The sequence below is a fragment of the Engystomops pustulosus genome, chromosome 8 (assembly GCF_040894005.1).
Source record: "Engystomops pustulosus chromosome 8, aEngPut4.maternal, whole genome shotgun sequence".
Lineage (NCBI taxonomy): Eukaryota > Metazoa > Chordata > Amphibia > Anura > Leptodactylidae > Engystomops > Engystomops pustulosus.
The window spans coordinates 36,706,573-36,722,078 of NC_092418.1; the positions used below are offsets into that span (position 1 = coordinate 36,706,573).

Sequence of the window (15,506 nt, forward strand, 5' to 3'; positions counted from 1 at the left end):
AGTCTTTATTATAAACATGATATAATCAGTTCATTATGCAAAACGAGTAAAGCAAGAGCGAGTGACTCTGAAATCAGTAATTACTACAGTAAATAGTGCGTCTTTTGTTTGCATTTATTCAGTTCTGTATGAACCCCTGGGGTCCTGAAAGCTCCTCTAAAAAGTTAATCTACTAAATTGTAACTAACTCACATCAAGAGGTGTACTTCAAACGTAGTGGGGCACATTTACTTACCTGTCCGAAGGAGTTCACGGGTGATTGTCCAACGATTCACTAAGATCGTGCAGCCGTAGTTCACCCTCTTCTTCACGGTGCATGTAAGTGCATTTGATTGCAACACAATTTGAATGTTAAATCCCGCGCTCAGTCCGAATCAGTCGGATTGTCCGACGGCACGCCGCCCAATTTGTGTCGCATGAAACCAGCGCAGCTGCACCAAAACACGATCGTGTGCGACAGTATCCCAGCACAGACTCCTGTTAAATACCAGTCCAAGTCGTGCAAACCCCGGAGAATGTGCACAATCCGATGAAAGTGCAGCGCGTGACCCTTAGTAAATGAGCCTGAATAGGTTTTACCAGATTTGCAAGTGATTCCCTACCCACAGGGAGGTTATGGGTCTCTGAGTCTCTGATCCATATTTGACCAGTTACTAATAGGTAAAAAAAAAATAGAAGAATACACTTCTAAAGGGATTGTACCAATCTGTGGGAAATGGGATAACAAGCCAATTTTCAACACTCCCATGCTATTGAATGGATCAGCAGACTAGGTGCTTGTCCTCACCTAATATCCATTAGTGGGCTCCATTCTCCGGATTGTTGGGGCTCCCATTCTCATTATGGTTGGTGGTCCTAGCAGTTGCAGATGCCTAATGATCAGCCTGTTATCCCCTTTCCTGTAGTTTGGGGATTAATTGCAAAGTTGCATACAAAAGGGGATATCACTCAGCCCATAAATACCTTATCCAAGCATTAAAACTTAGCTTTTATTGATGTTGTACATAAAAATACAAGAGTGTGAAGTTTAGGTCTTAAAAACACAGTATGGCCACTTATTGTGTGTGTCTAATATACATATCATTGGTTTTCCCGGGTAAGCAATCGGATTTGGTATTTGTGTACTGTATATCTCAAAATCGTATGATTTTGTGATACACACTATAATTTTTTTTACGGAGTATATTGTGGAAGCATTGGTGTTTGTGTCTGAGTTACTATATATACAGCAGGATATATATTGGCTACAGTTGTCCTGCAGCACAAGGGGGAATTTAGCCAGAGATATTGTAGGGGCCTATACGTCTCCAAACAATAGTTATTATTGAAGGGGTGTATAGTTACACTCTCCTCCTACATCATCAGAACTGCTTTGGGAGTATTCACTGGAGCAGTACACTCCCAGGGCTAACCCTACGGTATCAGGACGCAGGATAGCTTATGTATCGTGCACTGGCTATATTGTTGACTTTAGCTGTCAACTTTAGATAGATAGTGTAGATGTCACAACGCGGAGAGTTTAACAGACTCCTATCAACTGGTAGTATGCTAACTCAAATAACATTATTTGAGTGATAGCCCCTTTTGGATGCATTATACTTAACCTGTCAAGTATAGATCCTTTTCCCTCTTTTGGAATATTAAATTGCAAAAATAGTACAAACCCTTTAAAAGTGTATTGTTAAAATTTTAGGCCATCAATTGCAGATTGTGAGGCACAGAGGCACTCAGAACGCACTCTGATCAGCTCTTTTATGAGACCATATTGCTCAGACAAGTGACTACCGAGCACAGTGCCGTTTATTGTACAGTGGCTAGTTTTGGTAATGCACCTCAACTGTATCGTTTTGAATGGTAAACAGGTCATGTTGGTGCTTTAAAAACAATGAATGGACAAAAATGAGAAAAGATTTTCAAGATATAAGCATTTTATTTTTCAGAAGACTGAAGAGTTTGTAGCTTTACCATTTTGACTACAAATATAGATTTTCCTCATAGCAGAGATCTAGATTTGTATCTAGAATTTCACAATGTAAAATATGCTTTGTTTATAGGACTACAATTTCAGACCAGACACCACATGGATTTGTATTCTGTAGTCTGGAGTGGTGACATATATATTGGCAGAATTCTTCTTTAATACTGGTGTTTTTTGGTTTTTAAACCGTGAGAAATCTTTTTATTTTATTCAACATTTCAACAAAATGTGTTCAAGACCTTTGTTAGATAACCTTGTCATAGTTGTTTCCGTAACGGCAACCTTGTGACCTGAGCTCATTTATAAGGCTAGTCATTTTAAAGTCCCCTTTTATTATAGATGATTAGGGTTAAAGGCTAATCTGTGTCTAGTTGGCTGTGGAGTGCAAAGTCTTTAATGGAGCAGACTAAAAGTCATTCCTGACCTCCAGTTGATAGTAGTTTTATTTTGTATATAGAAGTGTAGATTGGAAAATAGGTAAAATAAAAAAAACACAACTAAATGTACACAGTGACTCACGGACCAGGATTGTCGATTTAAGCCACCTCTAGTGAGCATAATAGGGTTGGACATGGTGTGATCTTACGGTCTGCTTCAGCAGAGATGCTGCTCTCTCTAGCTCCCTATGTGATGCTGTGCTCAGGAATCTGTACATAAAGATAGTGTCATATCAGTGCAGATAAGAGGCTGTACTGCCGAGAGTATCTAATGTCTTCGCGATAACTTTGCTTCTTCAACATCCCCCACCGGGACCTAGCTTTTTTGCGGCTTGGGGGAAGCCGGAGCCCTAGGTACTTGAGAGGCTGGCTGAGCATGGCTTAGCATTCGTCTTACCCTTGCATTGGCAGGGGTGTTGCACTTCTTGTACTCCTTTAGTGTCATGTAGGACCACCTCTATTTGGAAGTGACATTAGAGAGAAAATAAGACATGGATTTCTTTTTGGTAACGTTGTTTTGCCATGTGTACCAGTTGTGTCCCCCATAGCTGCTCATTGTCGGATCATCCCAATCCATGTAGAAATTATAAAAATAATTGTATTTTAACATAAAATGTAATAACAAAGAAGTTTATATAATACTTCAGCATTGTGGCTTTTTGGTTATATATGTTAATTTTTGTATTTCCTAATCAGCCTGTACTGGTCTTATCTGAACTGGTCTCTTTATATGCAGATTTTTGCCTTGAGATAAATGTGAAAGGCGCCTTTAGAATGAATAATTACAAGGAACAATTTCATTACTTTCTTTGTGACCTTTACATTTTTTATACAGTCGTTTTTTTTTTTTACAGACCTGAATGATCACCTTCTAATACATAGACAGTAGAAGTATCAAAAGTATGCTGTTCTTTGGCTATATTAAAGGGAACCTGTCACCTCACTAACCCCCCCCCCTCTCCCCCACCACCACCGCCTCAACCTTAAAAACAGAACCCTCGTCTGTAATATGTGTTTTTAGCATATCCCTGCAGCATGAATAAAAGATAATTTATTCTTTTGTAGGATGCAGTCTGGTGACCCCCTCCACCTCTGGCAGTCTGGTGACCCCCTCCACCTCTGGCAGTCTGGTGACCCCCTCCACCTCTGGCAGTCTGGTGACCCCCTCCACCTCTGGCAGTCTGGTGACCCCCTCCACCTCTGGCAGTCTGGTGACCCCCTCCACCTCTGGCAGTCTGGTGACCCCCTCCACCTCTGGCAGTCTGGTGACCCCCTCCACCTCTGGCAGTCTGGTGACCCCCTCCACCTCTGGCAGTCAGGTGACACTTCCATCTCTGGCAGTCAGGTGACACTTCCATCTCTGGCAGTCAGGTGACCCCCCCCCCCCCCTGAATTGAGTGGCTTTGCTCAAAAAACAATTATAACATTCTGGGCCTTGGGAAAGCTGAGTGCCCTGGCTCCTGTGCATAAACACATTACACGGGATCTGCCTGAACTGTCCAGACAGAACTTATCAACCTGAGCTGGATGACTCATACACAGCAGCTGGGGGACGGTGCAGTGATTGATTACTTCTGCCTGTCATGGACAATAAAATGAATACAGCGTTCTCTGGAGCAGTTCCTAATTAGGGTACCTAAGAGGATACTTGTCAGGGCAGCCACACAAGGGACATTATCATTTTAGAATGTTTTTTTTTTTTTTTAGCAAAATCACTCATTTCAGTGAGTAAACAAGATATGTTTCTGCATCAGTGTAGTTACAGCATTCTCAAGGTATGTTCATAATGCATAAAAGCAAATGGTAGATTTCCTATAATCAGCCTTTTAAGTCCCTACTACAACTACTACTTGTATTTTCTACACTATCTTGGAGAAGCTCCACTTCCTTGGTCCCCGTGCTGTAAGAAACTACTTGATTGTGAATATCAATTTGCATCTTACTTCAAAGTTGATTTTCATGTTGATGCCATCACACTGGACTATGGAAAAAACCCCCAAAACTAGAAGGTGTTACACTGTTAGACAATATAGTGGTAGTGGTTATATAGGCCACTTGCTGATGTCAGGTTCCCTTTAAGTGGAAGTCACCTTTCTACTGGCTGATGTGCAGTCATTGTGCAGATGCGTTTCTGTCGCTCTGAATAGAGTTTGCAGAGGAAATCATTGTATTGGCAGGTGTCTTCTGACTTCAGCCAAACACACAAAAAAAGTATGGAAAGACATTTAAGATTCTTCTTTAATATATTAGGTGATCTCTATGTAGCCATGAGAAGTGTCAAAAAGGGTGAGGGGTATTCTAGAAATTGTGGCAGCCAAAGAACCAGAGTTGAAGACTGTCTTGGAATAAATTTTGATCCTGCAACCAGAATAAACTGAGCGCAATGAAAGGAAATACATTGAATCCATCTGACTTTGCGTCAAGTAATTTTTCCATCTAAAATTTTCCACAATCAACACAACATCTTCAGATGTTCTGCCTTTAGAAGTGACAAATCTACTGTATATCAGCCATGTATAATGTGACGTGCTATCTATATGAGAGCCTTATCTAGGCGTAATGTGGATTATGAAGGATCATTATTGTGCAGACCACTCTGCAACATATGCAAATGGTATGGAGGAAGATAAAATGCAAGGATGTATATTCAAAGCAAATAATTCTTCTGAAAGGAAATCTAGCATCTTAATCAATCATGATAAACCAGGGGCACTTAATCCGAGATCCAGGCACTGTGATTATGGTAATCTTATTATATTTGTTATCCATGGTCCTTCCTTCTAAAATCAATGTTTAAAATTATACTAATGAGCCTGATGGTCTCTGGAGAGCATTACCAGAGATCCCTCATGCTGAAGCTTCAGAGTCTGTTACACTGTCTCCCTCCCCCCCTCCTCAAAGTAAAAGTGCAGGAAAGGCTCTGAGGAAGCAGGGGGGGAGGATGAGACATTGTAACAGCCAGATCACAAAGGGGCTAGTAGCCCCTCAGGCTCATTATAATTTTAAAAGTTGATTTTAAACCCTTCCTGACGCGTAAAAGTATGGAGCACGTCAGGTGCGGGTACATGGAGAGGGCAACCATGTGCAATCAGACAACCTAGCAGTTTTTTGCCATTTTAAAAAATATAAAAAATTCAATAAAAAGTGATCAAAAGATCGTACAGTCCTAAAAATGGTAGCGTTAAAAACGTCATCAAAAGTCACAAAAAATGACACCACCCACATACACAGAAGTATGAAAACATTATTAGCGCCAGAAGATGGCAAAATCCCCCAAAAAAATTTGTAAAGGAAGGTTTCATTTTTGTAAATGTGTGAAAACATTCTAAAACCCATACAAATTTGGTTTCCCCATGACCGTACCGACCCAAAGAATAAAGTAGACATGTCATTTGGGGCGCACAGTGAAAGCTGTAAAATACAAGCCCACAAGAAAACGGCGCATGTATTTTTTCACCATTTTCACTGCATTTGGAATTTTTTTTTTCGCTACCCAGTACACGCCATGGAATATTACATACTATCACTATGAAGTGCAATTTGTTACGCAGAAAACAAGCCCAAACAGAGACCTTTATGTGTAAAAATAAAAAAGTTATAGATTTTTGAAGGTGGGGAGTGAAAACTGGAAATGAAAAAACAAAAAAGGGCAGGTCATTAAGGGGTTAAAGGAATGAGGCCTTTGATAACAAGAATAAGAAAATTACCTCTGTCACGGTCCCTGGATCTATGAGTAAGTGTCCCTGGTTTATCACGCTGGATTTTGATGGTAGATTTCCTTCAAGAAGATCAAGATATTGAAGGCAAAGATAATGGCCATGCTTGAAAATATGGCGACCGAGACTCCAGTCGGGAAACTTTTTTTGCAAATAATTCACAATTCTGCAACCCAAATCGGCACAGGGAAACTGAGGGAATTATGTTAATTCCGTTTAGCATCCCAGTGTGATGTGCTTTCCATCTGATATGTACTAAGGCTTAATCAACTCCTTCAGCTATTGCGTCCAAGGGAGAAATAACTTCAGTGTCAGCCATAGTATAACATCATTTACCATCTACATGTTCAATGCCAACAACCACAACGTTACAGAAACATCCTTGGGGTGACCACTTGTCGTTTTGAGTTTTCCTCTATTAATTCTGTACATCAGTGTTATGCTTCCATTGTTCTTCTGAGCTTGTTGTTCAATAAGTTCTCATTGTTTGCAGTTATTCTATTATGTATTGTATTATATAATGTGGCAGAGTATTTGACTTTGTATTTGACTTTGTATCTAGGACTTGTCTTCACATATTACTATTTGGTATATAGATTCAGCAATAGCTTAAAGGAAACCTACCACTTCAAAATGGTCCTTTTGACCTAAACATACCTTTATCTTGGGGTATGTAAGCTGATGCTGGAGGTCGTCTTGTGAAGGCAGATAAATCCTCAGTTTCGCCCCAAAAAATCTATTTTTACACTAATCAAATTACCCCATTGGGCGCACCTGTGCCCCTGACACTGGACCGTCGGCGCTTGGTCACGATCGTAAGAATACACCTGCCTTGCGTGTGTGAAACTACTCACCCCACCCTCGCTCCCGAGAGCTGGTGACATCACCGAGCTCTCAGAAAGCACTGGCGCATGCGCACTGTATCTTAATTTTGCACGGCCGCAATACAAAGTGGATGGTCGTACAAAATTAAGATACAGTGCGCATGCACCAGTGCTTTCCGAGAGCTCGGTGACGTAACCGGCTCTCGGGAGCAAAGGAGGGTGGGGGTAGCAGTTTCACACATGCAAGGAGTGTGTATTCTTATGATCGTGACCAAGTGCCGACCGTCCAGTGTCAGGGGCACAGGTGCGCCGAATGGGGTAATTTGATTAGTGTAAAAATAGATTTTTTTTGGCGAAACTGCGGATTTATCTGCCTTAAAAAGACCACCTCCAGCATCAGCTTACATACCCCAAGATAAAGGTATGTTTTTCAAAAAGACCATTTTGAAGTCATAGGTTTCCTTTAAGCGAGATATTAGAGATATGGTTTGTGTAATCTATAAAAGATCTATCTAGTATCCTATGTATTCTGGTGACCAGGTGACATCTACATAGTGATAAATGGGTTAGTAAACCGATTGTGGCTTAAAACTTGGCCTCCCATACAATCTCTTCCGTTTTAAATAAGCAAGTGAAGCCTAGAATAATAGCAAGTAAAGAATAAAACGAATAGGGGGAAATTTATCAGAAGTGCCTGAGAGCAGAACTGTTCTAGTTGTTCATGGCAACCAATCAGAGATCAGCTGTTATTTTCATAGCTGTTTATAGAATGAAAGCTGAGCTCTAATTGGCTGTCTAGGACAGTACTGCTGTGAGAGACTTAAATACTACATAAATGATAATTAGTACACACAAAACTCACAACAGAGCGAAAGTAAATTAGAATTACCCTTGAAGCATTAGCTGGGTAACATAGCCCCTTGAGTCAAAACTGCAACTACATCCTTTTTTTATTTTTTTATTTCTCAACTAAATCTTTTAAGGTAAGTGTCTGGTGCTGTTTGGCGCGCGCTTCCCCTTCTCTTAGAGTGCGTGCACTGGCTTTCTGAAACTTAAAGGGCCAGCGCGCCGCTGATTGGCGCTGGCCATCCCAGCCTTTTATCAGTTGCCAACCTTACCAGATCTTTGTGCTCTCATGCCTTTGAAAAGGCCGTGTGTTTTAGACGGATTTTCCGTTGTGATCCCGGTTCTGTTCCTGAGTTTGCTCCTCCGCTGCCTGCCCTGGCCATCTGCTCTACCAAGATCACCATTAGAAATGTGGAGATGTTGGTCATGTTTACCATAGTTGTTTCTTTCCTCACCTGCACACGGGGGCTTTCCTGGGCCACAGACAGTGGATACATGGTCTGATGTTTGCAGTGTGGGGAGTCCACTCATGTGCTGATGGTTGTAAATGACTGCGCTGGTCTCTGCTCTGAATCAACGGCTCGGGCATTCAGCCCAAATACAGGGCCGTGGAAACTGCGGCCACGTGTATGAACCCATAGAAAGGGCATGTTCCTATTCTGTAAAACATTTTTTTGTGTCGGTTTTTGGCTTTATAGTGTGCTGTACTCTATTATAAACTGATATCTATTTTACCCCTTAGGCGATTTTCACATTTGGGCATAGCAATGTTTCCCTGAAAACTTTCTGTTAGTATATGAATATCAGTGGGAAACTGTAAGAATAAATGTTATCACTATACAAGAGTTAGCTTTTTGGCAGGCGTGGAAAAGTCTAGGTAAAGGATTAACACTAGTTGGCCTGACACCCCCGCATCCTCCTGTGTACACTGAGGTGTGTTATATCCTTCCGTGGATGAGCACAGAATCACAGTATGAATGAAGCTCCCAGTATATAATGTGACAACTGTGAACACTGATCCACAATTGCCAGTTGGCTTTGGATTACGGGAACCTACAGAAAGCTGTAGTTTCTCCTTACATAATTGTATCATTCCAGCGTAGAGGATCATTCGGAAGGAACCTAAATGATGTGTGCCATGATACGTCAAGGAAACTGCCAGTTTGTAAGACAGATGAACACATAAATATTCACTTCTTCTTTTTCTCGTTCCAGTGTCTTTACAAAGTGTCAAGTCCCAAAGATACATTATAGTTTTATCATATTTTCATCCACATGTCTTACAGTGGGTATTTTAATTGACGACTGGGAAAATTCCCGGAGTTTCTTACCCTTAAGCTGCACATTAATTGAAACAACTGTAGAGCAAAAATATAATGTAGCCTGCAGCCAGACACAAGACTGCCGTTCTGTTACCCTGAGATGTCCCTCCATTGTGTAGGAACGATTTTCCCTGGAATTCTTTACTGTGCTCCAATGATGTCTGTAAGTAATGATGATAGTGATAAGTAGGAATATGGAGGATGCCGGAAAATATGCAGTAATTGAAGGATGTAGTAATAGCAGAGCAGACCTGTATAGAATAAATGGAGATATTTGAGATCTGCTACATCTTTATCTATTGACTGTGAGGAAAATATTACCGACACAGAATTGAGAGGATTGTTATTTTTGTTGTGGGAACATTTCAACTGGGAGAGACATGATCTAAAAAGAAATCTAGGAAATTGCATTGTATAATTTCTGAATAATTAATTTGCATATTATTGAATGAAATAAGTATTTGATCACCTCCCAACCAGTAAGATTTGTGCCTCCGTTAGTGCTGTTAGATTTGCTTTAAGGCCGCGTTCAAACTCTGTTTTTGAATTGGGTTTGGAATGCAATTCAAAAGCGACATGGAGAGATGTGGTGAGATAGCAGATACTTTTCCACCGTCTCAAAGATTACTGTTAGTTACACAATAGGCCATCATGGATTATAAGCGTTCAGGGCTTGCAAGGTCCACCTGCTCATGCCGGCGCATGTCCAGGTTTGTTTGAAGTTCCCCACTATTTGGATGATCCACAGGTGGCATGAGAGAAGATCATGTGCTCAGATGAGACCAAAATGGAACTTTTTGGTATCAACTCCTCTTGCAGTCTTTTGATGAAGAAAGATGAAGACAACCCCAAGAACACCTTCCAAACTGTGAAGCATAGGGGTGGGAACATTCTACTTTAGGGGTGTTCTACTGCAAAAGGGATAGCACAACTGAACAGTATTGAAGGTTAGGATGGAAGGGGTCATGTATCATGAGATTCCTAAGTAAGAGGGTTGTAGATGGGTTGTGGCTGGGTCTTCCAAAATGACAATGACCTAAAAAAAATACACTTCCCAGGGCAACTAAGGACAGGCTCCTTAAGAAGTATTTCAAGGCGCTGGAGTGACCTATCTAGACCTGAACCCAATGGAAAATTTGTGGTGGGAGGTGATACTTAATGAGGGAGATTCATCAACCTGTGTTCGCCAGAATACTGGAGTAATTTCTGCCTGAAATGCTGTGCACCACATTTGTTGAGGTTTTTAAACATTTTCTCAGCCCTTTTTCAGCTTTTTCCGAAAAGGGACGTCTTCTATCTAAAGTATGACTCCACAGTTCTTAACAACTCCACATCACTCTGCATGATTTATATTGCTGTGGAATATGAGGGGTATATTCACAGACTCTTTTTATACATCTCCCTCAATGTTCTGGAGAATATCCGTATGGAGGACTTCCTGCTGAAGTGTCTGCAAACTTAGTCGAGAGCTATAGGAAATGTCTGACCTCTGTAATTGCAAAGGTTTTTGTACCAAATATGAAGTTCTGTTTTCCTATCGTATCAAATATTTATTTTGTGCAATAAAATACAACTTACCATATATACTCGTGTACAGGCAGTCCCCTGGTTACATACAAGATGGGGTCCGTAGGTTTGTTCTTAAGTTGAATTTGTATGTAAGTCGAAACTCTATATTTTATAATGGTAGATCCAGACAAAAAAAATATTTTTGCCCCAGTGACAATTGGAGTTTCCAAGGTTTTTGCTGTAATTGGACCAAGGATTATTAATAAAGCTTCATTACAGACACCTTACAGCTGGTCATTACAGTCTGGGACTATACTAAAGCATCTAGAGAACTTCACCAGAGGTCACAGTGGGCAGAGTGGGTCCGTCTTTAACTATGGGTCAGCCTAAGTTGGGTGTCCTTAAGTAGGGGACCGCCTGTCTAATTGGAATTTTTCAGCACAAAAAAAATGTGCTGAAAAAACCCAATTCGAGGAAAAAAAAAAATCTTAATAAAAAGTTCTTGCGTCTTATAGTATATAGGTAAGGAGGATCCAGCACTGCCAAACCTTCCTCACTCCTGTAATGGAGGTTGGGTGAAGTGCCGATAAAGATTTTAAGAAACGGCATTGCCCAGTACAAGAAAGATCTAACAATGAGCATTTCTTTGGCTTATGCTCCAATTGATATCCCATGGAAGAGGTTGGTGTGTGTTCTCTAGGTTTGCATGGGGTTCCTGTAGGTACTCTGGTTTTGTCCCACTTGCCAATAACTTGCTGTTGCAGACAAGGATGGCTCTGACTAAGTAAATACATTGTGGCTATATATCAGACTAATGCGATCTCTCTCTTGTTTTTAGCATTCCCAAACCTGCGGAATATTGATGGAGAAATACTTCCTGAAGTAAAGCCTTCGGTGGATCACGATGAGTTGGCCAGCTCATATGAACGCAAACTTATAGAGGTAGATGATGCAAATATGTGATATATTCATACTAAAAAAGAGATTTAATTGATTCTTTAGGACAGTGGTGGCGAACCTATGGCACGGGTGCCAGAGGTGGCACTCGGAGCCCTCTCTTTGGGCACCCAGGCCATCACCCAGCACAAAGGTCAACATTCAGGACTAAAGACCTGAATCAAGGAGGTGTGGACAGCTTGATTATCATTGTAGCCTCTTCTCTGCACCTATGATTCATCCTGTCAAGAGGACTTTAGAGGGAAACTACAATAACAATCCAAAATTTTCCTTCTTTCTCTTGTATTGGTGTCATCAGGGCGCCAATACGTTTGAAACCAGTGAGGTACTTTACATTGGCATTTGGCACTTTGTGAAAAATATCTGGTTTTTGCTTGTAGTTTTAGCACTCTGGGCCTAAATGGTTCGCCATCACTGCTTTAGGGCCTTTGTCAGCATTTTAAGCACTTGCACATCTTCTGACAGGAATTGAACATACAATGATTTAAAATTCAAAAAAGGCTATAAAACAACTTTAATCTCACTGCGTGCCGCTCTTACAAGTTCTATGAGAATGGACCCTCATGTTGAAATTCTCTTGTTTGTATATTGATCTTCTCAACTGCAGCTCCCCCTTGCTCTGAGTGAAAGCTCTGGCCATCTTCCTATGGGATGTTACAGTTAATGGTTGGCCCCGGTAACGGCTGTGAGAGTGGGGCCTAGTGGATCAACATTAAAGTTAAATCATACCTCTACTGATCTTTTCTACATAAATTTCTGCCAAATTTATTTCCATAAATACAGGTAATATTGAATATGAGTTCAGTACTTTGTAGCAGACTTTTATTATCAGTATTAGGCCCAGTTTACGTGTCTCTTATGTCATTAGTTTTTTTGCCTTTTTTTTTTATACAATGTTTTCCTTATTAGTTAGTTATGGCGTATATTAGATGTTAGTTATCACTCACTTTGTAGTGAGTAGGAGGTTTAGGAGCCATCCCTAATATAAGCTGAGGTACCTGTTTTTAACCAAAAAAAAGGGGGAACCTTTTGACTCGAGTATAAGCCTATGGCAGGGAATGCGATTATCAAGGCTTCCTTTCAGTATAAAGCTATTTAGCCCCCTGGCCCCCAGTTTATAGCCTGCCAGCCATCCCCTGCCCCAGTATATAGCGAGCCAGCCCATACCCCCTAGTATATAGTCAGCCAGCCCCATGCCCCCAGTATATAGCCAGCTAGCCTATGCCCCCTAGTATATATCCAGGCAGCAACTTGACACCAGTATATAGCCAGCCCTTGGCCCAGTATATAGCCAGCCCTTGCCCTCTTAGTATGTAGCCAGCCTCTTGTCCCCAGTATATAGCTAGCCCCCTTACCCAGTATATAGCCAGCACATGCCCCCCATTATATTGCCAGCCAATGCCTCCCAATTTATAGCCAGCCAGCCCGCCCATGCCCCCCAGTAGACAGCCAGCCACTGTCCCAGTATATAGCGATAAAATAAATTTTAGCCAGATTCTTTGCATTTTTTAAGTAAATTGTCCACTGTAACATCTAAAAAACACAATGTGGAAAAATACCATAAATACGTATCTTGGATTCTCCTTTTAATACTTGATCATGAAAAAGTATTATTCTTTAATGAAGGCTCTAGTCTTCCTTCAACTTTAGATAAAATGGTGTCTCATGTTCCAGTCCTAAAGTAAAATATTTATCAAGATCTCATTTTAATAAGTTGTAGAAACCTAAACATAATTGAACTTGCACATGAATAAAGTAGGTTTACTAATTGGATTTCTGTTCTAACGCCTTTGCTCTGATGTTTTGTTGGTCTGATTATAGCTGCTTCATGTATCCGACGGTGATGTTCTTGCAGAAATGTTGCGATGCTGACCCACTTTGTGGTTTTTACCAGTTCATTCTAGGTAAAGTCGGAGATAAACACTCAGCTTTTGCTCAGCATCTACTAAAGTTAAAAAGCACTTGTCAGTGCTGCCAACATGTGTGTTTTTCAAAATACTTGTATTTTATTTATTTTTTTATATCAATTCTGGAGCTTCTTTTCTTAATATGACCAGCGTAATATGTTCCTAGCAAGAATAACAACTCAGACTTCTAAGAATGTATTGTAAAGAAGTAGAGGAATGATAGCATTGTGTAGAACTCTACTAAGAGGTGTACTCCTGGTGAGTACCAACTATTTTTACATCCCTATGCCTCTATACTGCCCGGATCAGATAGCATCTTCATTTTGCAGATATTTCTTTCCCTGTGGTGACTGCTAGTAATCCCATTATGCCTCTGCACATGACATGGGCATCTATAGTCATTATTACCTTTTCCTCCTTGTGTGGTTTAGTCCCTGGAATGTCCTCATACAAGAAGCCTGCCTTGGGAGATTGGATCTGATGTGGGACTGGCAATCCTTTTCTTCTATAAAAAAATCCAGGGTAATCACATTTGATAACTTCTAAGTTCGGGGGCCCCAATCAGAAGGTCTCTGTTCACCCATGTCCTGTAAGACATGACATGTGACTGTTAAGGTCAATCACAGACTACAGATGTGGCCTTGGTGGAGATAACACACCACTGCTACGGTCACTGGTACACCCTAATTTGCAGCTATTTTCATTTGAAGGGAACCCCTCTGTTCGATTTGGGGCACTAAACCACCCACATGTCTTTTTGGTTTAGTGCCCCAAGTTGGCCTAACATATTTTTGTCGGTTCCTGCATTAAAAATACTAAACCTTTATATTCCCCTCAGTCTGGAGCCCTTGATACCTTCATGATGCCTCAGTGAAGTCAGTGTAGATGGCGAGCATGTGCAATAAAGACACAATGGGGCACATTTACTTATCCGGCCCCGATCCCATGGAGTTCACAGAACGATAATGCACTGTGCCCCGATTCACTAACATTGTGCGCCCGATATCCTGCATGTGTTACTCCTGGTGCATGTAAGTGCATTGTCTTGCGACACAATTTGAAAGTTAAATCCTGGGCTCAGTCCGAATCAGTCGGATCATCCGACAGCACCCCTTCCCAATTTCTGTTGCATGAAAGCCGGCACAGCTGCGCCACAATCTGATCGCATGTGACACAATCCCCAGTTAAATAACTATCACAGCGCCGCAAATCTTGTAAATGTTGGAAAATCCGACGTAATTGTAGCCGCGGACCCTTAGTCAGTAAGCCACAATAGGTTTCCATCCTTCTTAGGCATCTTCCTAGAACGCACTTGGTGCAGGACATTTATATGTGATTTGGTCTTGGGAATAGAAGATGTAAATAGTATGTGGCACATCAGTCGTTCCCCTTCCATATGTTTCCTTTGACATCAGTTGGTTCTGTGTATGGTATTGTAGCTCAAGCACAGTCTATAGCTAACCTGTAGTACTATGTGCTTGTCATGATGATTGTGATCATCTACAATCTGGATCTAAACACATGTGTTACAGAAATTTCTTCTTGACATACACACGGAGAGCTTTACACCGCGGTGGCCTCTATCGGTTTTGACGCACAGTCACATTTATTACAATAAAACCGTTTGAGGAAGATATTTGCTAACTTGGGTTTTCTAACTTTCTCACTAGTCTGCAAAAGAGAAATAAATCTGCTTTAAAGGTTTATTTTCTCAAGCATAATAAGAAAGAGCAGTTAAAATATGCAGTCCTAAATAATTCAGCATGCGAGGGGAAAATGATGAATTCTAAATACCGTCTCCGAAATCTTTATGACCTGAGTCACTGCTAAAGTAGAAAGTCGTCGAATTCGGATCACTTTCTTGTATGCAGAAATGCCCTGAGGTTAAAATTAAAGATATTTTTTGCAGTCTAATGCTGAGGACTCTTTGATATTCTTCTGCTGATAATGACATAATGGCAAGTGAAGCATTCTGGCCAACAGCGATTGAGCCACTAATTTTGATTTCAT

At 40.9% G+C, this 15,506-nt stretch overlaps 1 protein-coding gene across 3 annotated transcripts in view; it reads left to right on the forward strand.

The window, feature by feature from the left end:
* The window catches only part of SNX29 (sorting nexin 29), a 353,067-nt gene that overhangs the window by 126,465 nt on the left and 211,096 nt on the right, over positions 1-15,506 (forward strand). For all 3 annotated transcript variants that reach the window (XM_072120679.1, XM_072120678.1, XM_072120680.1), the window contains one exon: positions 11,471-11,574. In XM_072120679.1, the coding sequence (XP_071976780.1) occupies positions 11,471-11,574 (104 nt within the window). The remainder of the gene's footprint in view (positions 1-11,470; positions 11,575-15,506) is intronic.